Consider the following 25,722-nt stretch of genomic DNA (forward strand, 5'->3'; position numbering starts at 1 on the left):
ATGGCTGTGCATTGGCCATTTTCTGTGTCCATTTTCCTCCCATTCTCCTTCCCACTGAACCCAAAGTAGTCAGCGGGCTGTGATCAGGGTGGTGGCCACAGGGTGTTTTGGCACGATGTGGACTGGCCATGGGTTACTGTTAAGAGCAGAGCTGGTTTCTGTCACTTTGAGAAGTGCTCAGAACTACGTAGACTTTGGGATAATATTTTTTTATGGCTGTATTTTGTGGGCTGTACATATTACAAGTATTTATTGTCTTTGTTAAAATTTTTAATGAAAAATAAATGTACTTGCTATAATAAGTAAAAATACCCAAAGTTTTTTAAAGAAAAGTTAATCCTTTCCGTTCATCCTCTATTCCTACCTTCCTCAGGACACTGATGTTAACCTGTCATGATTCTCCTTTTACCAAACTGATTGCTCATAGAAACACACGTACACATATGTAGGATTTTTAAGGTATTTTTAAAAAATATGCTCATGATATATACATTATTCTGAAATTTGTTCTGTCACTTAAGAACATTTCGTAGCTGTCTCTTGGGTCAGTAGAGGATCTAGTTTGCTCATTTTCATAGTGAGCTTGTAATCTACCTTACACAAAAGTAAGCAACGTAATATTCCAGCTGTGGGTGTTGCACAGTTTATTCAGCCACCTTTCTGTTGATGGACATTTTGTCTGTTTGCAGTTTTTAGCCTCCACCAACAGTACACAGCAAACAACATGACATCAAATACTTGTGCTCTTATTTTAGTAGGAGAAATTCCCCAAGATGGGAATTTTAGGTCAAAGGTTATTATGTTTTATGGATGCTTTAAATATTTCCAGATTACTTTCCCAAGAGGTTAATACAATTCACATTCCTGTTTTTCCCTTATCAGAGGAGGGAAAAATGCTATTTTACTGTGCTTTAATTTATATTTCACTTGTTAGTAGTGATATTTTTAACATTTTCATATATTTCTTTTCTGTTAGGGTTTCTTCTTCCTCTCTGACTTGCCTGTTCATACTCTGTACCTTTGTCTTTTCTTGCGTAGTAGTTGAGAGGCTGGGCTCTGAGCCCAACAGCCTGCATTAGAAGAAAGGCTTCCATTTCCTGTCGTAGGACTTTGGGCAAAGTACTTAACCCTCATGCCTCAGTGTCTCCTCTTCTCACCAGCAGGGATAGTAATAGCACCTGCCTCCTATAGCTCTGGTAAAATTCAGATGGGCACTTAGGATAATATCTAGCAGATAGATGTTGGCTATTATCATCATTATTCTTCCAGATATTTTTTATTCCCTAACTCTGGAGTGAAGCCCTGCCCCTCCCCTAAGCCACATTTTCTTACCTCCTAGATTTTACTTGGTAATTCCTTCAGCCACTATTTATTGGGACTCCCTTCTGTTTAATGCATCATCCTAGGCCTTGGGAGGGATGGGAGGAACCTTAAGCCCAGTTTGATTTTTATCTATCTCATAGCAGAGCTTTCAATGTATGCAAAGTAGATCACAAGCTTTTAGGTTATTTTTATGTCTAAAATTTTCCCTTTTTTCTCATTAAACGATCTCTCTAGTGAAGATTATATCTGTTGGGTATTTAGTGGCAACACCGGGATGTTTTTGTGTCTATTAATATTTTGGCTAGTAGTTTCTTTATTTTTTTTCTTTTAATATGTCTGCATTCCTATTTGTCCTCTAATTATATGGAGCTCATAGCACTTGTTCTTGCTGTATTCATTTCTCATCTCGTAGCATAGCAACTTGAGACAAAAAGCATCTTTCAGAAAGGCCTCAAGAATTGCATCTACATTAAGAACCCGTTGCTCTAATCTAGCGTGTGAGGTCACAGTACAGTATTTGCCTTTGTTGAAAGAGGCAGGCAGACAGTCAGAAGTAGAATATGTTATTGTTAATGGTGGTTTGCTGCACCTAGTACTGATGGTTTTGTTAGGAAACGTCATGGGCAGTATACAATATAAAGCAAGTTCTTTGGGTTCAGTTAAGTGGATTCCACTTGCACATGCTCTGGCTCTTTTGATGTGGAAAATTAGGAAAGGTAATAGGCAGGATTGAGTAAAATGAAGTGGTCCCATCCTCCCTGTGGAGAGAGTTTGCCTCAGCCACGGCCACCTATTTTGCCCTGGAAGCAGGAACAGAAGATTCGTAGGAATGTCCTTTGACCTCCACAGCCTTCAAGCCCCCTCTGATGGCATCAAGATAAACTGTGTTGTGGTCAGAGACGAGCCGTCAACTTGTTCAGCATTTTTACTCACTAATGGAAATGGAGTGCAGGGTGGCTTGCACAGCTAGTTAGCCACTAAACTTCTTAGAACTAAAGCCCAGCATCTTCGTTAGCATTCTGCTGGTCATTTCATTAGGCATAGACAGTTGCTTAAATACAGTCATGAGAGCTCGGATCATTGCTAAGGACCTATTACATATATCAACTGCGTGACTGAGAAAGCTGCTTAATTTCTCATTAGCCTTGATTAGAAGTATAATAATAGACCTCGTTCGCCACCGAGAGAGAAGGTGAGACGCTTTTTCCACTGTGGTTGTCAGCTGCGCCATCATCAGGTGTTTTGAGGTGACTCATGTCTTTGGGGGAAGCAGCAGATGAGAGACGACATTCTATTCTGACTCTGTAGACTTAACCATGGAGATTGAGAACAACAGAGATCTCTGACTGTCAAGAAGAATTCGATGTAGATCTAGAGGTTCCAGGCATGGGAAATTATGAGGGTAGAGATGACGTCTATCTTGCAAGTGTCTAAGAAGCCTCTTTTCTTTCTGTCTCTGTTCCCAAATCCCACGTCTTCAGCCCCCATCTCTGCCACCATCTGTCTGTTTTCTTCAGTGGCTTCTCCTCTTCTATCCACCCCTTCACTAGTGGGCCCTGGGATTCTGTCCTCAGACTCCCTTTCACTCTCTCTCTCAGGGAATCTCATCCACTCTCTTGACTTCCGCGCCCACCTCTGTGCTCTTCTCTGACTCTGTAACTCCAACTTCTTCCTCTGTCTTGTGCTCAGGTTCCACCCCTCTGGCTGTCTACTGCATGTTTCCAGTTGGAAATCCCACGAGCATCTTCACACTCTACTTTGTTTATCATCTTTCCTACAGATTTACTCTTCTCCCTGAGTTATCCGTCTCAGGCAGTGCATTCACCGTTCAGCAGGCCACCCGAGCTAGGAACAGGGTTTGTTGTGGGCCTTGCTGTGGGACTGGGAGACCGTTATGATAACCCAGAAACGATACCGTGAGCCTCCAGGTCTTTTTTTAATCCATTGCCTCAGCCTTACTCAAGTGATGCTTTTAAAATGTGGAACTCATGATTTTATTCTCTTGCCTAAAATATTGCCAGATATTTTGGATTTTGAATGAAATCCCCAGTCCTTAGCATACAAGCCCCAGACTCACTTCTCTTTACTTTTCCATCGTATCCAGTCTTATGGTCATAATGAACGACTTGGTCATTGCTCAGGTATGACTTCTTGTCCCTTCACACCTGCAGTGTCTCCTCCTAGAATGCCCCTTTCTCCTTTCCTGGCCAAATGTTCTCGTCCTTCAAGATGGGCCTTCTCTGGGGCGTCTTTCCTGACTCCCACCTCCTAGTGCAGGGGGCTCCTTCTGCACCTTACACTCTCTTTTGTCTTTCTTATTACCTGTTGATATGCTGTCTCCCCAGCTGGTGTCCTCAGGGTAGGGACTTTGTTCATTCATGCTTGTGTCCCCAGTGCCTGGCACATAAGAGGTGCTCAGTGAATATTTATGGGATGATCTGCCATAGTTTTCTCTACCCACCATTCAAAGTGTATTTCTTTCTCTTCCCCTTCTTGTACCCAGTCTTAAACTGGACCCTATTAAATCCTTTCTGCCACCTGGGCTCATTTCCATCCTCAGTACCTGTGCTGTGCCTGGAATGTTCATGTTTTGTTCAGCCTGGAACATTCATATTTTCCCTGTTTTGCTATCTAAATTCTGCCCCTTCATTCAAAGCCCATCTCATATTCCACTACTTTAGGAAGCCTTTCTTGACAGATAAGTGCTTATTCTCTTTTGCTTTCTTCATGTTGTTTTTGACTCTGTAGTTGGTTGTCAGCTTCTTAAGGGCAGAGGTGGTGTCTTGACTTTGTTTTCCCCTCACGGCACTCACCTTGTGTGCTGCACGCTCCCTGGAGTGTATCTGTCTGTTGACATGCAGCCGGCTCTCCAAGATAAGGCAGAATTTTCTAGCAGCCTGAACTTTCAGGATGGGGCAGCATTTAAACATATTTGGACATCTCTGTAAGAAAATCATTTTGTTAAGAGTAATTTATATTCATCTTGTTATCAGAGTACCAGAGAAGCAGAAATCAAACTGAAAAGTGAAAGCAGAGTTAAACTTTTTTACTTGGACCCAGATGCCCAGGTAAGAACTATATTAATATTTAAAATTTAAAGCCAAATGGAGGCAAGAAAATCTTTGAAGAGTTTCTTTGTTTGCTTTGTTTATTCTGGATGGACAAGCAATATAGTAATATAGAACACTTGGGGAAAAGAAAAATAAAAACAACCTATAATATCATCGTACCATTACTGTTGTGAATATTTGTATGATTGTTGCAAATTGAGATAGATTTATCCAAAGATTCCTCAAGTTCACAAAGAACATATAATGTACCTGTTAAAATAACCATTAGAAAATAACAGGTATCACTGCAGATGCCTGGGAGTCAGTGATAGTTTCCAACTAGCTGAGGCTCCGTCTCAAATACAAAACCTTCTTTTCTCATTTAATTGTAATAAAAGTATTTTTCTGTATTTCTTTACAGATCTTATAGCCATATGAATGTGTGTATATATATTATTTCTTTTAGGCAATTTTTACTTATTTTGATGAAATATACATAACATAAAATTTACCATTTTAACCATTTTTAAGTGTACAGTTTAGTGGCATTAAATACATTCTTATTGTTGTGTAACCATTACCACCACCCATTTCCAGAACTTTCTCATTTTCCCAAACTGAATCTGTGTACTAAATAATAATGCCCCAATCCTCCTTCCCCCATTCCCTGGTAACCTCTATTCTGCTCTGTGAACTTGTCTATTTTAGGGACCTCAGAAGTGTGGAATCATACAGTATTTCTCCTTTTGTGTCTGGTTTCTTTCACTTAACATACAGTTTTCAAGGTCCATGCATGTTGTAGCATGTGTCAGGATTTCCTTCCTTTTTATGGCTAAATAATATTCCATTGTATGCATATACCACATTGTATGTATCCATACACATCTGTTGATGGACACTGGGGTTGTTCATAAACATGATTTTTAAGGTCTGTATAATCATCTATCAAGTAGGTATATCGTCATTTGCTTGACCATTATATGTAACTATTATAAACTATATAATCTTCCTATAAAGTAGTAACACTGTTATGAGTAAATGAGTATATATAGCTTTTCCATATTTTAAGCAGTTTCCTCTGGATGCGTTTATGATGAGATTTTTTTTAAATAGAAGCATAATATATTTATATATTTACATTTTCTTTTGAAGAAGCTTGACTTCTCATCAGCTGAGCCAGAAGTGAAGCCATTTGAAGAGAAGTTTGGAAAAAGAATTCTTGTCAAGTGCAATGATTTATCTTTCAACTTGCAATGCTGTGTTGCTGAAAATGAAGAAGGACCCACTACAAATGTAATTTTTCTTTTTTAAAAATAAAGATTTTTAAAAAATAACCAAAAGTTTGAGGTATGCCCTTATGGTGCAGGCTGAATGAGAAATCCTAGTTCCTGGTATCAGAGAGGTGTAGTGTGTGGATCGGGATATGGAGGGTTGTTTAGCCTGCAGAGACAGGATGTTTGTGATGAGGGATGAGGATGGTAGGTTTGCGCTCAGTGTTTCCTGGAGTCAGATTTCGTCTTAGACACTTGAGGGAAGGCAGCTGTCTGCTTTCTGTGGAGCACACATTAAGTAGCAGAGTACATAAAAGTAAAATAATTGCTTCCTAAAATGTTTTATTACCAATTCTCTATATGAAAAAGGATGGGACTGTTTAGTAGTACTTTATGGCAACAATCCTAAATAGGTCTCGTCATTTCTCCTTTGATAGCAGCATCCTTTTTCCTTGTTTGAGCCATAGTGATCGCGTGAATTGTTTTGTTTTGTTCTGTTCAGGTAGAGCCTTTCTTTGTTACTTTATCCCTGTTTGACATAAAATACAACCGAAAGATTTCTGCCGATTTCCACGTGGACCTGAATCATTTCTCTGTGAGGCAGATGCTGGCCACCACATCCCCGGCTCTTATGAACGGCAGCAGGCAGAGCCCGCCTGTCCTTCAGGGCATCCTCCACGAAGCCGCCATGCAGTATCCGAAGCAGGTGGGAACTGTGAGCCTGCGGTCATACTGCTCAGACTTAATCTTGCATGTTACGGAAATACATTGACAGTGCTAAAATGAGACCTTGTAATGCACCAGTGGGTAAATTAGACCATTAATTATATTAACAGTATTTATAATTAGATGGTAAAAGCAAGCTGAGAAGTTAGTGGCTTTTAATTTCTCATTGCTTTTTTCTAAACCCTGCCCTAGTCAATTCTTCCACCACATAGACTTTTTGAGCTGATGATAAACTATTGAGCAGCTACCCAGTTTGGCCCTGGCACTGGGGGCTTCTTACTGGTTGTTCTGCTTCACACTGTTCTTTACTATGTTAATGTTCGTGGAATTTGTTTAGTGCAACTGTGAATTCTACTTACTGAAGAAAATTGTTTCCCTAGGGAATATTTTCAGTCACGTGTCCTCATCCAGATATATTTCTCGTGGCTAGAATTGAAAAGGTCCTTCAGGGGAGCATCGCACATTGCGCTGAGCCGTATATGAAAAGTTCAGACTCTTCCAAGGTAGGAATGACTTTTATGCTTTGTGATGATAAAAAGCAATCTGAAAAGAGGACTTTATGTCAAAATATAAATGCGTAATGAAACAAAATGTAAGTCATGTTTATATAATAGTTAGAAGGTGAAGAATACTGTACATGTCTTTACTCTTTATTTAACTTTATGTGTTGATTTTAATGCAAGGTAGTCCTATATGTGAATAAAATGCTTCATTTGGCTAGTCTATCCTGACATCCTGAAATAATTTGCAAAGGATTACCAGCTTTGTAGCAAACTTTCTGCTGTTACCAAGTACATATATGGTATGCAGACATCTATTTGTTGATGTGCCTCTTGGGTTCTGGGATTATGTTTTGGTCCATATACACTTATATGTGAGGCTGGAGAGGCAGAGATGCCCTGGTCTCAGATGGTCTGGCCTGTAGGTCCACTTAGTTTTTGTTAGAGGAGCAGGGTTACATGGTAGAGGTGGCGTGACCTTAGGTGGAAGAGGGAAGGAGAACATACAAGATGTGTGTTTGATATACTTTCCAAAGTAGTGTTCATTACTTTGGAGGTGCCTAGGTGTGGACATACCAAAGTCATCCAGTCTGAGATTTGCTTTCATACTTCAGCACACTGAGGCATACACAGGTTAGTTACCTGCTCTCACAGTTAGAGTGGCCAAAGGGCACTTGACTGTCACTTTTTAGCACACGTGCTATCTGGTTAGAGTAAGCTGTTGAGTGCTGTTGTCCTTGCCAGTTTTACAGTATTTTTAGTTCTTCTTTTTTTAAAAAAATGTGTATATGGTCATCTGACAGATGGCCTGGATTTATTGACAAGGACAATCAGCAGCAGGGGTGGATACCCCAGAGGCTCTAACTGAGGTATACTAAGTTGGCTTCATAGCTCCCTCTCCTCATCTCTGGGCACTCGCACGTCATAGGTATGTCCACCAAATGCAGGAGGGCCATTAAAGACAGGTTGCGTGTAAGAAGGCCTGGGTGCTGAGTGCCTAACTAGCCTGGGTACTTTGAACAAATCATGTCACCTGTCTGGCTCCGGATGTCCCATCTGTGGGTGAAGGATGATGTCGCTACTTGCTCCCACCTTCCTCAGAGGGACAGTGTTAGGGTCAAACAGATAATGTACAAGACGGTGCTGTGCGCACTTAAATCACAGAATGCACATAAAACATCATTGTTTATTACAGCCCCAGTCAAGTAAAAGCCCATTTACGCAGGCACATTGCTTCAAACAGTAAGCCTTTTTGGCTGATAAAGGCTGAGTAAAGTTGGGTCTCTAGAGAGAAGCTGTTTTATTTTTTTAAACCAAGTCTGTAAAACCTTGGATGAGAAGCTCTGGTACCTCTTTTATGTTTTGATTAATAATCAATGAAGGCCTAAGATAAGATCTACTCCCCCAACTTGTGTATGCAACACGTTTCCCAGGACCATACCCACCAACTTTGTTACTTCTGCCTGCCACATGCATGGTTTGAAATTTGGCAGCTCGTATTGCTGCAAAAATTACATATCACTAAAGGCTAAACTTTGCACACTTCCCAGTGTCCATAAAGCATCTGTTGAAGTCTTTTCCTTTGTTATTTTTGGGATCTTAAGCTCATCCATGTGTAAAGCTCATTCATGCATTCATTTTCCTACCACCTCCAAAGCATTAAATTAAAGCAGAAATTAAGGCTCAACCATCTTAATCAGCAGAGAAATTTTGGCAGAGATGTTACAGTGAGATGATTTTTTCTGTCAGAGTTGTCTCTTCATGTTTTCCAAGATGATCTCTAGAACATTATTTGGAGTAAGTTTTCATTTTGGAGGATACTTTTATGAAAAGTCTCTGTGGGTATCTACCATTAGATTTTGTTTTAAAAGAACAGAGAAAAAACAAGGAAAAAAACCCCAAAGGGCAAAAACATGTTTTTTACTTTGACTTTAACATGTATTATGTTCTATTTGCACCCTTGGGAAGTCTTAGAGCTCAGTCCTCATTTGCTGCAGGGAAGGCTTATTAAAGCCTTGTGATTTAGCTTAAAATTTTATGCAAATACTACATTTTACTCCACGACATATTCATTATTGTTAGAATCTGAAAATCTTGAGCCTGAAAATGTTTAAATAAAATTGACCTTCCAGGAAGGTAAGCTGTTTTACCCTATGACTACATACACCTGAGACCCCACTAAGATGCCCCAGGGAGGCAAGAATGAATATATACCCCAGTGAAGAAGAAAGGGAGGGACTAGATGATCCCCTGACATCTGTTTCAATCAGATGTGTTTTCCAGTTGACTCACTAAGGCAGCCATTCCCACAGCATGATTGTGGTCGAATCATAAAGTTTTGTAACTAGGAGGGATCATGAAAAGTATAGCCCAGGTCCTTTATTCTTCAAGTGAGGATAGTGGAGCCCCAGAGAGGTTTAATGACCTACAGAGTCACACAGCTAGGTTCTGTCTGACTTAGAGACAGGAGACTGTATTATCTACTCCTGAATCTTCTAGTCCCCAGTTCTCAAACCTGATGTTGCACACAGATCACCAGAGGTCTTGTCAGAATGCAGGTTCAGATCCAGGAGGACTGGAGCAGGGCCTGAAACTCTGCATTTCTAACAGGGATGCTGTTGCTTCAGCTTAGCAGAGCACACTTTGGTTCACAGGTGCTAGAGCACATTGCCCAAAATTGGTTTGACTTTGGTGTACTTAAGTAAAAAGACCCTTCAACCTGCCAGTCTGACTCTCTGAATTAATCAAACTTTGCATTGATAACAGTGCATTATCATAGTATAAGCAAATTTGGAAAAATTAGATGTTATTTGCTTTAGCAGTAAGAGTATAGTTGATTAATAATAGGCCTGCCATACATACATGTCTTAGTCCAAAAGCAAATAAGCTTTGTTGTGCACTATAGTATTAACCAATCAACCCACAACAAACCAAAACTGATCATTAGGAAGTGAAAATAGCAGTAATGTATATTTAGAAAGCAGAAATATAGCAATTAAAAACCCTGGCCTAACTTAAGTTGGTAGCTATGATGATGTCTTATTCGCCAAATTATGGGAATCTGCACAAGCCGGTGCACATTAGGAGCTGTAAAAACTTAATATTTTCATTAGTGTTCTCGTTTAAACTCTAGTAATATGATATATTTTGGCATGAATACCAAGTGACAGTAATTATTAATAACTCATTGGACTTATACTAAGTAGTCCTTACTCATAAGGAAGTATGAAAGCCTGCAGAATAGCATGCTTGTTGCCTCTGAAGACCAAAGAAAAGACAGACATTTTGGAAACAGTCTTTATTCTGTGTTCTTTGAGAATCACTGCTAGAGAATGCATTAAATAAAGAACTGTACACTGAGTGTGAATGCAGCCATATTCGTTGCTGTAAGATGTGTTTTCCATGCCTCTGATGCTGTCTGCTAAGAGCTTGTTTAATGAACATGTGTTGAAGGCTTGTTAGGTCATAATTCTCCTGTCAGTGAGATGCAGTGTCTCACGTCTTCATTCTGATGTCTTCAAGGTGGCTCAGAAGGTGTTGAAGAATGCCAAGCAAGCCTGCCAAAGACTGGGACAGTATAGAATGCCATTTGCTTGGGCAGCAAGGTAAGAGGAACACCTTTTATATAGATATAGATAGATGGACAGGTAAGTACGTTGACAGTCCTAGTCTGTTGTTCAGAGACAAAGAGCTTATGAATGTGTAAAATTGAGAAATAAGTAAGCCCCAAATTTGAAAAACCATTTAGTAGAGTCACAGAGAGGAGAGATGCTGACCAGAGAGGAGCTGTCTGGGACTAGCTGGATGGACAGGAGTGTCTGCTCAGAGCTGGCATTCCAGGCCCTGCCACGTGCCTCCACCTGGCAGTGGGTGATAGTCCAGCGAAGCCTGGAGTGATCTTATCTCTGGTCTCTACTTCTTAAACATTTGACTGTGTCTGTTGTTTCCTAAGCACAAACTGTTGGCTGGAACTGTTTTCTATGTGAATTGAGTTAATTGTGCTCATCCTCATAAATGTTGTCCATGTTTTTAGATAATAAGATTTCTCTTGGGTATAGCCAATGAAACAATAATTAGCCTCCCCATAGAAACCAGGCTTACGTGGTTTATTTTGGTCTTTTGGAAACCCAGTTTAGAAATGTTGCTTTGCTATTTCAGGACATTGTTTAAAGATGCATCTGGAAACCTTGACAAAAATGCCAGATTTTCTGCCATCTACAGGCAAGACAGCAATAAGCTATCCAATGATGACATGCTCAAGTTACTTGCAGACTTTCGGAAGTGAGTTCCACGGTCTTACTTATTTCCACACCTGAGAAATAGAAGTTGTGTGGTGGGGAGGGAGGAATAGGGGAGCAATCATTTAAATTGCTTGACTCAAACATCAGAAGGGGTGGTGGATGAGCGTGGAACATTTCCACAAGTCCTTGGATGGAACCTGGTTCATTTGATTCTGTGTAGGGCTTTGGGGTGGTGCTGTGAAGAGTGGGTGGGGGTAGAGATGAGCCTGGGGAGGAGGGGACAGTTGAAGAACCTTTGTTAAGAGTTTAGAAAGAAGTTGGCATAGCCACTGCATGTGGAATTAGGAAGAACGGGACTATTTCAGATCATGTCAAAAAGGCATGATTTCTGGGTCTTGGCTTCCTGATTGGGTGTTGGGGTGCAAGGAGATATAAGTGGGTATTGTCTAAGATAAATAACTCCCAGTTTTCTAACTTTCGAGATGGATTGACTCATGGTACCAATAAGTGAATAGGTAGTTGGGGAAAGGTAACAACTTACATAGTACTTACTATTTGCAGCCATGTTTCTAATGCTTTTCTTGTGTTAATGAGTGTATTCCTTTCCTAGGGCTGCCGTAACAAAGTACCCAAAACTGGGTGGCTTAAAACAATAGAAATTTATTCTTTCACAGTTCTGAGGGCTGGAAGCCAGAAAACAAGACATCGGCAGGGCCACACGCCCTCTGAAGTCTCCAGGGAAGGATTCTTTCTTGCCTCTTTTAGCTTCTGGTAGCCCCAGGTGTTCCTTGGTTGTGGCAGCATCACTCTGATTAGCCATCTTCCTGTGTGTCTGTCTAGGTTTCCTTCTTGAAACAGTAGTTGTAAAGGATCAGGGCCAACCCTAGTGACCTCAGCTTAACTGATCACATCTGCAAAGATCCTGCTTCCAAATAAGGTCACATTTATAGGTACCGAAGGTTAGAACTTCAGCATATTGTTTTGGAGGACACAGTTCAACTTGTCACAATCAGGCAGTGAGGGGTTAAGCAACTTGTCCAACCTTACACAGCTGGCAATGGGTGGAGTTAGTCTGGCCTGGGGTCTACCCTCCTAACCACTGTGCTGTTTCTCAGCTCCGTCACGAGTTCACTTCTGAACCTGTGAAACTGATTTTCTTTGTTAAGGAGACGGATTTTATAATGGTGATATGGCATCTCTTTGGTTCTCCTGGAGAGAGTTGGAACCCATTCTATTAAGTGAAGTATCCCAAAAATGGAAAAATAAGCACCACATGTACTCACCAGCAAACTGGTTTCCCTGATTATCACCTAAGTGCACATTTGGGAATAACACCAATTGGGTATCAGACAGAGGTGGGGGATGGGGGAGGATGGGTTCATACCTACATGATGAGTGCGATGAGCACTGTCTGGGGAATGGACACACTTGAAGCTCAGACTCGGGGTATGGGGGGGCATGGGCAATATATATAACCTGAACTTTTATACCCCCATAATGAGCTGAAATAAAAAAAAAAAAGAAAAGAAAAAAAAAAAGGAGATGGATTTTAGAAATTTTCCTGGGAAAATCTGGGAGAAAGCACTGATGGCATTAGCAGATAATAAAATGAACAGAATGGCCAAGAGCCAAGTGCTAATATGCCATGGGTGCTTTTCAGTCTTATTTTTTGACTGAAAAAATGTATATCAAAATAACAATGTTATCAGTTTGCCTAGAACTCAAGAAGGGCTGTCCAGCTTTCTTTAATTTCATTTTTACCTTTTTCTTCTCTCTCTTCGGTGGTAAGAGTGGAAGAGATATGAGGCATAGAAATAGGCTCAATAAGTTCCAAAAACTTAGAGATGTATTCTTAATAAGAACCTAATCATGTCCACGTAAAGAGACAGCTTCAGCCTTCAAGATGTTGTGAAATTTCTTGCCAAGAGGTTTAAAAAACTAGAAGGGGGCTGGGAGATTCTCAAAGTCACTTTCAGCTATGTGATCCTGTACTTGTTGACTGTGTTGATGCTTCCCCCGTCTGAGGCTTTAATGAGAAGTGCGATCTCGGTTTTGCTGTCGTGAAGCTAATCTTCCCAGTACCAATAAGGTTTGCCTGTTCAGCAAAGCTGAGTGCACCTTCCCCAGGTCATGTAGGTAATTGGAGCAGGGGGAGGGAAGGATGAGGCCTGCTTGGTTAGCCTCTCTGAGTTCCCGGACCATGCAAGGTGCCCTGAAATGCTGGTCACTGTCTGGCAGTCCTGTGCCCTGGCAAGGACAAGGGGTGGGGCTAGAGTGTGGCCTGGATCCCTGTGAATCTGTCACCATTCTTGGAAGACCAAATAAAAGAACAGCACTTTATTTTTCTTTTTAAATAATAGAGATTCTTTCATTTATAAACATAATGCATGTTCATTATAGAAATTTTGAGAAATACAGAAAATAAAAGGATGAAAAAGGTTTACCTCTAGTTTTACCCTCCATGGAGAACCATACTGAACTTTGGGGGGTTATTTTCTTTATATTTTCTTTATTTTAGTTTGTATTATGGTCATAGTAAATATGTAATATTTCCCTGCATGTTATTATAACATAAATATTTTCTGAAGGTGTTATATAGTTTTATAAACATAATTTTTAATGCCTATTAATGAATATTATAATTGTTCATTCAATAGTTGAGACTATAGATTAGTTCATTCTTCTCTCATTTTTGGACATTTTGAGTGTTTTCTGATTTTTCAGAATTATAAATATAAGCCACTGTTAGCATCTTTAAAAAATATCCTGTATTGATGGTGGATATTATATATTATTGTACATACTGTATTATCATACAGTAATTATTGCTATTTTTTGAGTTCTAGGAAACTTTCAGTCTTTCTTATAGAATAACAAGTTAATTTTTTTAAAACCCAAGTCACCTTTAGTTGCATAGATTACAGTATTTAATAATCATGATGTAGGTGTGTATGTACTCAGGAAGGTGAGCACACTATATTGTTAAGGAAGAAAAATATATCTGTATGACTTCATTTTTGAAAAGAAAGTTATTTTATATATTTCTTTTTGTATGTAAATGAAGAAATGGATAGTTCAAGAGCTAGCTAGACGGAAAGACAGACAGGCATAAAAATAGTTATATAGGGCATACACCAAAATATTAATCATGGTTATCTCTGAGGGATGGGTTTATGGGCAGTTTTCCACTTTCCACTTTATAGCATTCTGTTACTTTTACACGAACTTTTTAAAAAAACTAATATTTACTTTTATATTCAGACAAAACAAACAATTTTTTAAAATGGGATGGTGGTTTGGTCTCTGTCTCAGAAGTCATTTCCCAGGCTGGTTACCTTGAGATGTCCCCACAGTGGTGGCGCCTTGGATAGCTCCAGGTCATGGTCCTGTCTTTTTTAGTGGGGGCTGGAGAGTGGGACTTCCTGTGGTCATTAACCAAACACAATCTGAGTAGAAAGCCCGTGGCCAGGTGCCAGAGAGCACAAGGAAAAACCAGGTGTGGGTTCTGACCTGCACACCATGCCTTCATGCCTGTGCTCAGTAGGAGGGATTTAGTGCCAAGGGTGTGCTCCAGGTGGCCAGTTAGAGACCCAGAAACCCAAAAATAGGGATCCAGTACTAACAGCATCAGAAGATGCAGCAGGATGAGGAAGACCTCTGTCCCCAGTAAGAATCCAGAGAAACTTGGCATCTCCTCCCCATGTCATTCACCATAGAGTTAAGGGAAGTGGAGTACTCCTTTGTCTTTTTTCTTTTTAAACCTTAGCACTGCTCTTTTTCTTTCCCCTTTATTGTTTATAGGAAAGAATCTGATGCCAGTGGCCCGGGAACCAGCTTGAATCCAAAGCTATTGTTTCTGCTCCTGTAATTGTCTCAAATGTCATTTAATAATGGATGAGACAAATTTTCTCAAGCTGACAAAATAGCTGCCAAAGCTCAGAAGCCACTTTCCTTTTTCCCATACAATAATTACCCAAGGATAGGTTCCAAGATTTAGTAAGAAAGCAATTCTGCCAGATAGATGGTGTTGCTGACATACATAAAAAGAGAGACTTGGTATTTTATATTTGATTTGCTCATGCTGGTATCTTTTCTAACTTCCTCAGGATATCTGAAGGCATGAAGGCAAAGTATAAAAATAGAGCATTTTCTGTAAAATGTAGACCTTTTTTATTGCTACAACATTGGATAGTTTGGGTAGTAATACTACTAGGGTTTTTGCATATGTGACTTAGTGTATCTATGTTTATTTGTGCATTTATTTTCTTTGCATCCAAGTTTTACCACCTTACCCCCATTTTGCCCTATTTATACTGCATTCAAGCCAGGTGGGGCCGCCTTTGTCTAAACCCACTGTGGACTTTCTCTCCACCACGTTTGTCCCTTTCCTGCCTTGTCAAGCAGCACATAAATCACAAGCACAGACAGCGTACACGCTCCCCCTTTTCTTTTGTCTCTCAGGGAACTCTGCTCATCTTTCAAAGCCCGGTCTGTAGCTCCCTTGCATGCTGCGAGACCTGGGGCAGGTTACTTGGCTTCTGTGCCTGAATCTCCTCTTCTTTCTAAGGGTATATAATAATAGTGTCTGCCTCCTAGAACTGGGGATGGGAAATAAACAAAAAGCATATTAGAGTGATTTCTCCCACCATGAATACTGGTCTTATTCCTTCCCAGTAGATCCAGATACTCTGATAGAGGTTTTTAAGTACTCTATGAAAGTAATTACCATCATGTGTTATAAGTAGTTGACACTATCTACTGGACTTTTGGCTACTTGAGGACAGAAATCATATCTTGTTTGCATTCCATCTGTGGTGCTGAGTACAGTGCACATTGTAGCACATCCTAAGCACTTGATAATGCTTACGGAACGTTCTTGTATGGAAGTTTCTTTTTTTTAAGTGACAGCAAAGCGTTTGGGGAATATTTCCTTTTACAAAATGCGGTTAAAAGATTAAACTCATTAACACCAAGCATGCCTATTGCCAATTAATCATTTTAATGGACCAATACAAGAAGTAGAGAAGGGAGGACCAGGCTGCAGAAACACATAGGTAAGGACCCCAAATCTGTTGGACATTTTGAGAGTTTTCTGATTTTCCAGAATTATAAATATAAGCCACAGTTAGTATCTTGAAAAAACATACTGTATTGATAGTGGGTAATATATATTATTGTACATACTGTATTGTCATGCAGTAATTATTGTTATTTTTGAGTTCCAAGAAACTTTGACTCTTTCTTATAGAATAGCAAATTAATTTTTTGAAAACCCAGTCACCTTTAGTTGGCATAGATGACTGCTGGTTTGTGATAGCATTCCCCTTCCCTCTTGGGAATTGTTGAGTCAGCAGGAATGTATGGGCAGTAGGAAGAGAAAACTTTTCCTAAGAGAGAGTTTCATCCTCACTCATTCCTGAGTTCACACACAGGAGCAGTTCCCAGATGCCAGACATCCTACATGTATCTATATTTATTTAATTGATGCAATTTTAAGATGGGTTTTCATGTTCAAGTATTCTTTTATAAGTTTTGCATAGAATACAGGAAACGAAACCCAAAACTAATCCCAGTCAGAGAGTATTTACTTTGTGTAACATACACACACTTAATACATACATACACTAATGCACACACACACCACCACTTTGGAAATGCATATTAAAAACACAGTAAAATTTTTGTTAAGTGTGAGGTTTTCATGTCTAACGAGCCAGGTCAACAAAAACTGTAAACTTTTGAAATATGTTTAAGATTATGTTTTTAAAGACTTAAAGTTGGTAAAAACTGCTTTCACAAAGCCCATGTGCTACGTAGTACAGAACTAAGCTCAGATCTCTGGTTTGAAATGTGTGGAAATAATGCCTCTATGAAAGCAACAACTAGAAGCAAAGCTTTCAGCAGAGGGAGGAAAAAGAATAGAAATAAATATAGTTAGGCACAGAAGTATATAATACATCATAGAAAGATTTCTAGTGAAGATTGGTTAATTAAAATTCGTTGCTTAAAAGTACACCTCTTTCAAAAATTTATGTGGATGATGTCAATGGTGAAGAAGATGCCTATTCATTCATATGTGAAAATAACTAGGAAAGGGTGAAATACATTCCTTTTGGATACTTACATTTAAAAATATTATTGTAATAAACAGTATCCTAACTCAAGCAGATACAACTTCATAGGTGTCTCTAAGATTTTGTGGAGTGCAGTGTTCAGTGCTACGTTGCAGTGTTGCACTGTCCAAATGAAGAGGTGGAGTGAGACACTATATGTTAAGAAAATTTTTACCTCATATAACCCACGGGTCTGAGGTCGATGCCCTTGCAGAACTTTGTGTGAAGCTGAGAGAGGCTCTGAAGTATATAGTCATGAGAGTCCACAGTACTTGGGAGGCAGTGGAAAGCTCTCAGGAAAAGACTGTTGGGGAAAAACTATTGACCCTGCTCCTGCTAAAAGAAAAGGATTTTGTTTGTGTCAAACATCTCACCCAGTGGGCATAGGCAAAAAAAAAAAAAAAAGGCAGGGTGATGCTGGGCTGTACCTGGAGATCTCTTGGCCAGAAGTCTTCTTAACTGAAGGCAGAAGAGGGGAAAAATCATTGAGTTGCCTTCCTGACGATTGCATCTCTCAGGATTTCAGAGAATTGTTAATTTAAACTTGGATATAAACAGAAGACAGGTGGAAATAGGAGGAGCCCTGAGAGAAAAAGATTCAGCATTTTAGAGCTGGTAATGGGCCAAGATGGATCTACTCAACACCGTCTGTAGTCATAAGGGAGCAAGAATTTAGAATTTTTAGGGGAGTCCTAATTTAGATGAACAATATTCCAAGGTATACTAAGAAGTTACATATGAGACTGCTTGATAGATAACAGTAATGTCTGGGGAATCTTAAAACCTGGAGGTGGGAACTTTTCACAATGGGAACAAAACCAAATGCGGAATCTATTGGCCACTGAGCTTTGATGTTCCTTGCCAATGTTTTTAAAAAAATTATTGAATAGGTGGCTTATGAAGGACCATCAGGCAGCATTCTGTTTTCTAGGAATAAGTCATTTCATCTTGAACTAGTCATCCTAACCACATTTCTCCTCTCTTTTTAACTGAGGTGCTAAGCTGGTGTAGTAGAGGAATGCACAGGCTTTGGCAGAGTATGTTTACCTTGTGTATATACCATGAGATCCAAGGAACGAGTCAGAGAAGTGTTGCACTCTTGAGTGGGCAGGTGTTCAGCTGCTGGAGTAACCAACCAGATGCCAGGAACAGTGGCTAATACACTACATATTTATCTGGAAACGGGCCTCTAGAGATATGAGAAGGAGCCTGTTTTTTGCAATGTTCTGTGCAATATCTTTATCAATGACTTTTATGAAACTATCACATGCTGATTAAATGTCTTCATGACATAAAGGTATTAGGAATATCTAATACAGTCAATGTTAGAATCTGGATTTAGGAGGATTTTGATCAACTAGAAATGGCTCAAACATAAAAAGATGAAATTTCATCAAGATAAAAATAAAATCCTATTCTGAAGTCCAAAAACATAATTGTGTAAATATAGGACAGAGAGAGATGTAGCATGTTAGTAAAGCCATGTGAAAAAAAGATTTAGGAATTTTAGGTGATTGTAAATTTAATGTGGGTCATGAGGGTAGTGTGGCTACCTAAAAGTTAATGGCGTTTGGGCTGCATTAGTAGATGGATATATTGTTTAAAACCAGACAGCTGCTCTGCACCCAGCAGATCAGACCATACTAGGCCTGCTCTATGCAGTTCTGAGTACTGTGATTTAAATGGGTTGGTCTTCAGGGAGAGAAATGATATTGAAGCAAGGTGTGAAAGTGCTGAGGGCTTCAGGATGTGTGGTAGGTATAGGTGGTTTAAAGAGAAACATAACTAGATTGCTGGGTGAGTGGGGGATACAGGGAGATGCTTTTCTCCAGGCCATGAGGGAGAGCAGTCTGGTGTTGAAATGGCTCTGATTGTCACTAGGAAAGCATTGAGGCAGGAGCAGCGCTTGTCAGGAATGTCACAGATTACTGTATTGGGTTTGAGTCAGACCAAATACAAATGACCACCATTTCACTGAGCAGCTACTCTGTTCCCAGCATTTTTCTAGACATGAGCCTAAGATGATTTCTAGTTCTGCACATCAGTGGTTCTGAATGAGCCAAGTATTTGTGGTGAGGCTGGAGTGGTTCAGGAATACTTTTAACTATAACGATGTACTGGTATTCTTTACCTAGACCTGTGCTGTGCAGCATGGTAGCCACTAGCCACATGTGGCTACTGAACATTTGAACTATAGAAAGTCTTAATGGAGATGTGTGTGAAGTATAAAATATACATCTGGTTTTGAAGACTTAGATTTCATATTTTTATGCTGATTACCTACCAAAATGATAACACTTTGGATCTGTCAGGTTAAATAAAATGTATTATTAAAATTAATTTTACCTGGTTTTTTTTTGTTCTTTTTTTCTTTCATGTGGCTACTAGAAAGTTTAAAATTGCCTTTGTGGCTTGCTTTATATTTCTATTGGAATTGCTGCTCTAGAATTCAGGTTGTAGAGTTAAGCTAACTTATAAATGTTTGATTTTTCTCTTCTTTTGTTTGTAGACCTGAGAAGATGGCGAAACTCCCAGTGATTTTAGGCAATCTAGACATTACGATTGATAACGTTTCCTCAGACTTCCCTAGTAAGTGGCAGTTCTTTGTAATAAACAGACAAATTTTTTGTTTGGTTTTTCCTTCAGTTTGGATTGTGTTGAATATCTTTTCAGATTATGTTAATTCATCATACATTCCCATGAAGCAGTTTGACACCTGTACAAAAACTCCAATCACGTTTGAAGTAGAGGAATTTGTGCCCTGCATACCAAAACACACTCAGCCTTACACCATTTACAACAATCACCTTTACGTCTATCCCAAGTACTTGAAATACGACAGTCAGAAGTCTTTTGCCAAGGTGAGTGTGCAGGTTGAGGTTTCCCTCTTGATATCAAACTCTCCCTTAGGATTTGATTTCCCATGTTCTTTTATAAATATTAACATTTTCTGATCTTTTCTTATTTTTTTTTTCTTATTTTCTTTTGTTCAACTATTACTGCAGGCCAGAAATATTGCTATTTGCATTGAGTTCAAAGATTCAGATGAGGAAGACTGTCAGCCCTTGAAGGTTGGTTCTTTATGGATGTTCACCTGTGTATTCTGATTTTTTCCCTTCTAAAAATACACTTGTGTGATACTTTACAACTAAAGAAATTTAGCATACTTTGACATAAACCAAAAATATATAATGTTAGAATATGTAACCACATAGGCTGTTTTTCACACAATATGGAATACTGAAGTTCTTCCTCTTAATTGACTATCTGTTCTGTTATTCTCTTCAGGGGTGAACATTTTTATACATGCTCAATTCAGTAAACACTGTGTACACACTATGAGCCAGGCATTGTGTGGGCGTTAAGAATTATGAGATAGATGATGTTGATAATAGAAATCATAATGATAGATGCTCAACAATAGGTGATCTTTATTAAATGCTTACTATAGTATAGTAGTATTGATGGTAGTAGATTATAGGTAACATTTATTGAATGCTGTTTATACTCCAGGTACTACTCTTTTGTGTGTTTAACTCTTAGTTCTCATAATAGTCTTGAGTTAGGTACTATTATTATCAATATTTTTTAGATGAAGAGGCTAATGCACAGAATTTAATTGCTTAAAGCCATACATTAGTGGAACTGAGATTCGAGCCCAAACGATCTGGCTCCAGAGCCCAAATTCTTTACTGTAACTCTATTAAAATGATTTTCTAAGAAGGTAAGAAGGCAAAGATAAAAAAGAATATAATTTCTTGTCTGCTCTCAAGAAATTCACAGTTTAGTAGGAAAGAGAGCCATGGAGAAAAAGACCCTGGATCACAGGTGGTGCAGAAATGGTTCCTTGGACAAACCTGCATAATTAGTATAGAAAAATGCTAAGGGGACGCAGAGGAAGGGGTTGACAATTTCTCAAAGGATGCACGAGAGTTTGCTTGGTGCACATAGAAGCAAAGGTCATCGGAGGAACTGCGTAAGCAAAGGCATGGAGGGGTGAAAGGGAAGAGTGAGCAAGGTGTCATTCAGAGCTGTGACCAGGAGGAGCAGAGAGGAGGCACGTGGGTGAGCTTGGAAGTGAGCTGGACCTGGCAATCAGGGGGCTCCCAGGCCTGGGGTCTCACAGAAGAAGTCCATCGGAGGTGATGATGTTAAGTCCATGGTGTGGGAGCACCTTTTTCCTTATAACACATCTGAGTTTAATTTCTTACTCTATTAATTGAACACCAATTAATGGTGTTTCTCTTTGTTAACTCTTATTTTAGTGCATTTATGGCAGACCTGGTGGGCCAGTATTCACCAGAAGCGCCTTTGCTGCAGTTTTACACCATCAGCAAAACCCAGAGTTCTATGATGAAGTAAGTGATGTTTTCAAGGGAAAATCCAGTTTTACCAGTTTTAAGGGAAACCTAGTCTTTGCTTGGTAAAGCAAAATTTCTACATAATATACTGAAATTACAGTGATAGAACTGAATGTTGCATACTTGCTTTACATATTTTTTCTGATTTTTGAAAGTAATAAAGTTATTTTTTAAAAAAATTGGAAGATACAGATAATATAGAAAAGAAAAAGTCATAATCCCACCATCACTACCACAATTAATACTCTGGCATATTTCCTTTCAAATTCACACTTAAGTTATAGGGACATTTGTTGGACCTGAGAATCATCCTTTCTTATCATTGGGTTTGCTTATATAGAATTATAATTTAGTTCACTAGAACTGCTGTATGAATGCTACTTTGGAATGTTCTACCCTAGTTCTTCATAATGCCATGGATGTGGTTACTTGGTGCGGTAGGTACTGTCACGTGTTTTCCAGTTCTTTTTGGAAATACCATCAACTCTACCCCTGTTTCTGGTCAGTGAATTCAGGATCCATTTTTTGCTTGGCCCGGTTTACAGTCTCAGGTGCCCTTGAATGCAAATGCCAATATCAGTTTGGAGACCATTGGGTAACATGTTGTGTCTCTGCCTCACTGAGAGTTTTGATGTTTTGGAATGTTAGAAAGATTGTTATTTTGTCTTCCTTGCAGATTAAAATAGAATTACCCACTCAGCTACATGAAAAGCACCATTTGTTGTTCACATTCTTCCACGTCAGCTGCGATAACTCAAGTAAAGGAAGCACAAAGAAGAAGGATGTTGTTGAAACCCAAGGTTGGGAAGTTCATCATTCTTTCGGTTTTTAGTAATTTACACATTAAGTTCTTAAATTGTAGTTGGATTCTGAATTTGCATCCTTTTGCAAAGGGGTTTTTATATGAAGTTTGTAGGTAAGGTGTAGATAGCATGCCTGGGTTGCATATGGAAATTTTTATAAAAGAAAATTTTATAATTCTAATCCCAAAGAGGCCAAAGTACATTGTAGACAATGTTCTGCAGAGACTATATTCAAAGCCTTTTAAATTTCTTACTCTGATTGACATTAACAGTTCTTAAAGATCAGACAGTTTTATGTTGGCTTTCTTTCATAAGTTTTCATACACTTATGGTAGGTTTTTTTGTTCTTTCTTTTCAACAGTTGGATATTCCTGGCTCCCGCTCCTGAAGGATGGAAGGGTGGTGACTAGTGAGCAGCATGTCCCCATCTCAGCCAACCTTCCTTCTGGCTACCTTGGCTACCAGGAGCTGGGGATGGGCAGGGTAAAGGACTTTAAGATTGGTTTATCCCAATTCCTTCAAAAAACATTAAAGAACAACTAAAACAACAAAAACATGGAAAAGGACATTTTATAAGCCCTGAACTAGCAGAGAAATAGAGACTTGGAGATACTGGATAAGCTAGATACCTGTCTCTGCAAACTAGCCATGCTCAAATAAAGATGAGTTCTTAGGGTCAAATGATCAGGAACTTTCTTCCAGCTTAGTATAAGTCAAGTAAGCCAATCTCTCATCCACATGGCAGCACATTCCTAAACCTTTCTGATTCTTGAGAACCAGATTTCCCTCAGATTTCTCCAGTTGGTTTGTTGGCTTTGCATTCTTTTTAAACATCTTAAATTTTACATACTTCAGCTTTATAGCATGCTCAGATATGGCCTGTTATTTAAATGTTTCCCTGAGTTTACATAATGCCAAATTTGGGTCCATGTTATAGACAAATAGTTAAAATGTTCCAAAAGAAGGGTAAATCATATAACTTTCAGTTATATTCCTAGCCTGAACACAACAGAAAATTGGAGGTTTTGGGAGCTAAAGTCAGCAAGGCAGCCAGCCGACCCTGTCCTGTGCCCGGCCTGCTGCTGTCCTGTCGGCTTTGTCTGGTTCCTTCTGCTCTGTCAGAATGCTCAGCCCACGTATGGTTAAGATACTGGTGAGTTAGGATGCTTTCCCCCTCAAGTGGGCAGTAACTCACACAGCTGCAAGTAAATGGAAAAGATAACTTAGAAAATCCAGTGAGAAGAGTATTGTACTTATGAGGAGAAAGTGGGCGAATGAGCATCCGTTGCATCCCAGTGTGGCCAGGCACAGCCACCGAGTCACTGAAGGTCTCTGACCGCCCGGCCCTCGTCAGTCCCCTCACTGATGATCATATTGGAAGCCAAGATAATTAATCTGTTGGGATTTTTTTCCTCCATATTTTTCAGCATTATGGTCCAGAAATTAAATGGGTAGATGGAGGCAAGCCGCTGTTGAAAGTTTCAACTCATCTAGTTTCTACAGTGTATACTCAGGTATGTGCTGTTCCATTAAAATTAGCAGTGGTTGCTCTGGGACTGAATTTGTACTTTTTTTGCAAAATAAAACTATGTTGTATGGATTTATTTTTACTCTGTAAGTCTTTTTTTTTTTGAAGAAAGCCTATCTAAGGTGCTCATGTGTACTGATATAAATGAATACTACAAGTAAAATTTTTCAACAACAGTTTCCCCCTTTTGTTGGAATATCTTTTTGATATTCTCATTTTTATGTGATCAGTTTCATAGTCTTATAAAAATATGCAAGAAGCAAATGCTCCTATTTCCACAGCATATATACTAATAGACTTTCTTTTTCTTCTTTTTTGCCCCTAGGATCAGCATTTACATAATTTTTTCCAGTACTGTCAGAAAACAGAATCTGGAGCCCAAGCCTTAGGGAATGAACTTGTAAAATACCTTAAGGTACCACATAGCTTTCTTAGTAGCCTCTTTTTAATGAGTTTGGAGTAGGTTGGGTTTTCTGTTTGGTGGTGAGTGTTGTTCTGGCTCCTTGGAAACCTCTGTAAGGATGCTCTTATCCAGGCATCTCACATCAGTAGCTTCTCTGGTTTTCAGTAGTGGCAAGCAGTGGCCATAGAAATGGCACTACTCCTGCCTTCATCCTGGTTCCATGTGTCCTTTTCTCCAGGCCTGATCTCTACTACACATTGTTTCCCATGCATGGAGAGCCACTCACTTGGCACAGGCCTCCTTGTTGAGTGCTCACTGGGTCCCAGGCACAGTGACAGGCACAGAAATAGTGACTTTAGTCCTCATCCTTGAGGAGCTTCTAGGAAGGAATTTCATTGCAGGAGAGAAGAATATAAACTCAGTGACTGCATGCTAGGTGGATAAATCAAATCAAACAAAAAATAATACACATAACCAGTCCCAGCTTTGTGTGGAGGTAGGGAAGGTTCCTGAAGGCACTGAGCAGCGGAAGTGAAGTAGGGTGTGTCTAGGGTCATTTCATCCAGCACGTGATGGTGGGGGACATTTTGAAGTGGGAGAGCAGCTGAAAGGGCATTCCAGGCAGGGGGACCAAACAAGAAATGTAAGAAATGCGATGGAGATTTGTTAGGTCTAAGCAAGGAAAATGGAATATTCACTATACACACACACACATATGGTGAAGATTTTTACATGTGCTAGCTTGAGGCCCCTCCCTCCATCTCAACGATGACCGTGTCACATCTCTGACCATTCTTCCCTGGTCCTATCTCCCTCTGACTTTCCCCGTCTGCCCCTGACTTCCAATTTTAAGGACCTATGTGATTCTGTGTGGCCCACCTGGATAATCCCTGTGTTAAGCCCGCTGATTGGCAATCTTACTTCCTCTGTGCCATGTAACATATTCACAGGTGCTGAGGACTAAGACGTGGGCCTCTCTGGGGGGCATTCTGCCCACCACAGCCTTCCATCTGTTTTAGAGGGAGCTCTTCCATCCCTATTTGGAACTGAGTGGGAATTACTTTGGGTTGGTTTACTTTTGCAGAGATAATGTAGATAACATGAGCTTCTCCACCCCACGTCTGCAGAGCCTACATGCAATGGAAGGCCACGTGATGATCGCCTTCCTTCCCACCATCCTGAACCAGCTCTTCCGTGTCCTCACCAGAGCCACTCAGGAAGAAGTCGCAGTGAACGTGACTCGGTAAGAGAGGTGGATAGATGGATACTCTTCTTCCCTTCCAGTCTGTCCACATCTGGAGCACAGTCATGCATATCTGGGATGCTGGTCTGCGCTGAACTTTAGATTTAAGAAATGTCTTCGGATCCCGGATGTAGGGACCCCATCTTACTCCTTGTCTCGT

The 25,722-nt window shown here is 39.7% G+C and overlaps 1 protein-coding gene across 12 annotated transcripts in view; it reads left to right on the top strand.

The window, feature by feature from the left end:
* DOCK9 (dedicator of cytokinesis 9) overlaps positions 1 to 25,722 on the top strand; it is a 266,081-nt gene that overhangs the window by 160,474 nt on the left and 79,885 nt on the right. For 11 of the 12 annotated variants that reach the window (XM_045567090.1, XM_045567095.1, XM_045567093.1 and 8 more), the window contains exons 10-24: positions 4,317 to 4,391; positions 5,526 to 5,666; positions 6,147 to 6,350; positions 6,751 to 6,873; positions 10,393 to 10,475; positions 11,029 to 11,151; positions 19,734 to 19,813; positions 19,898 to 20,085; positions 20,230 to 20,295; positions 21,490 to 21,582; positions 22,262 to 22,385; positions 22,750 to 22,871; positions 23,816 to 23,902; positions 24,242 to 24,331; positions 25,447 to 25,562. In XM_045567090.1, the coding sequence (XP_045423046.1) occupies positions 4,317 to 4,391; positions 5,526 to 5,666; positions 6,147 to 6,350; positions 6,751 to 6,873; positions 10,393 to 10,475; positions 11,029 to 11,151; positions 19,734 to 19,813; positions 19,898 to 20,085; positions 20,230 to 20,295; positions 21,490 to 21,582; positions 22,262 to 22,385; positions 22,750 to 22,871; positions 23,816 to 23,902; positions 24,242 to 24,331; positions 25,447 to 25,562 (1,715 nt within the window). The remainder of the gene's footprint in view (positions 1 to 4,316; positions 4,392 to 5,525; positions 5,667 to 6,146; positions 6,351 to 6,750; positions 6,874 to 10,392; positions 10,476 to 11,028; positions 11,152 to 19,733; positions 19,814 to 19,897; positions 20,086 to 20,229; positions 20,296 to 21,489; positions 21,583 to 22,261; positions 22,386 to 22,749; positions 22,872 to 23,815; positions 23,903 to 24,241; positions 24,332 to 25,446; positions 25,563 to 25,722) is intronic. The other variant, XM_045567092.1, reaches the window with a different exon arrangement.

Source organism: Lemur catta, chromosome 13 (genome assembly GCF_020740605.2).
Source record: "Lemur catta isolate mLemCat1 chromosome 13, mLemCat1.pri, whole genome shotgun sequence".
Classification (NCBI taxonomy): domain Eukaryota; kingdom Metazoa; phylum Chordata; class Mammalia; order Primates; family Lemuridae; genus Lemur; species Lemur catta.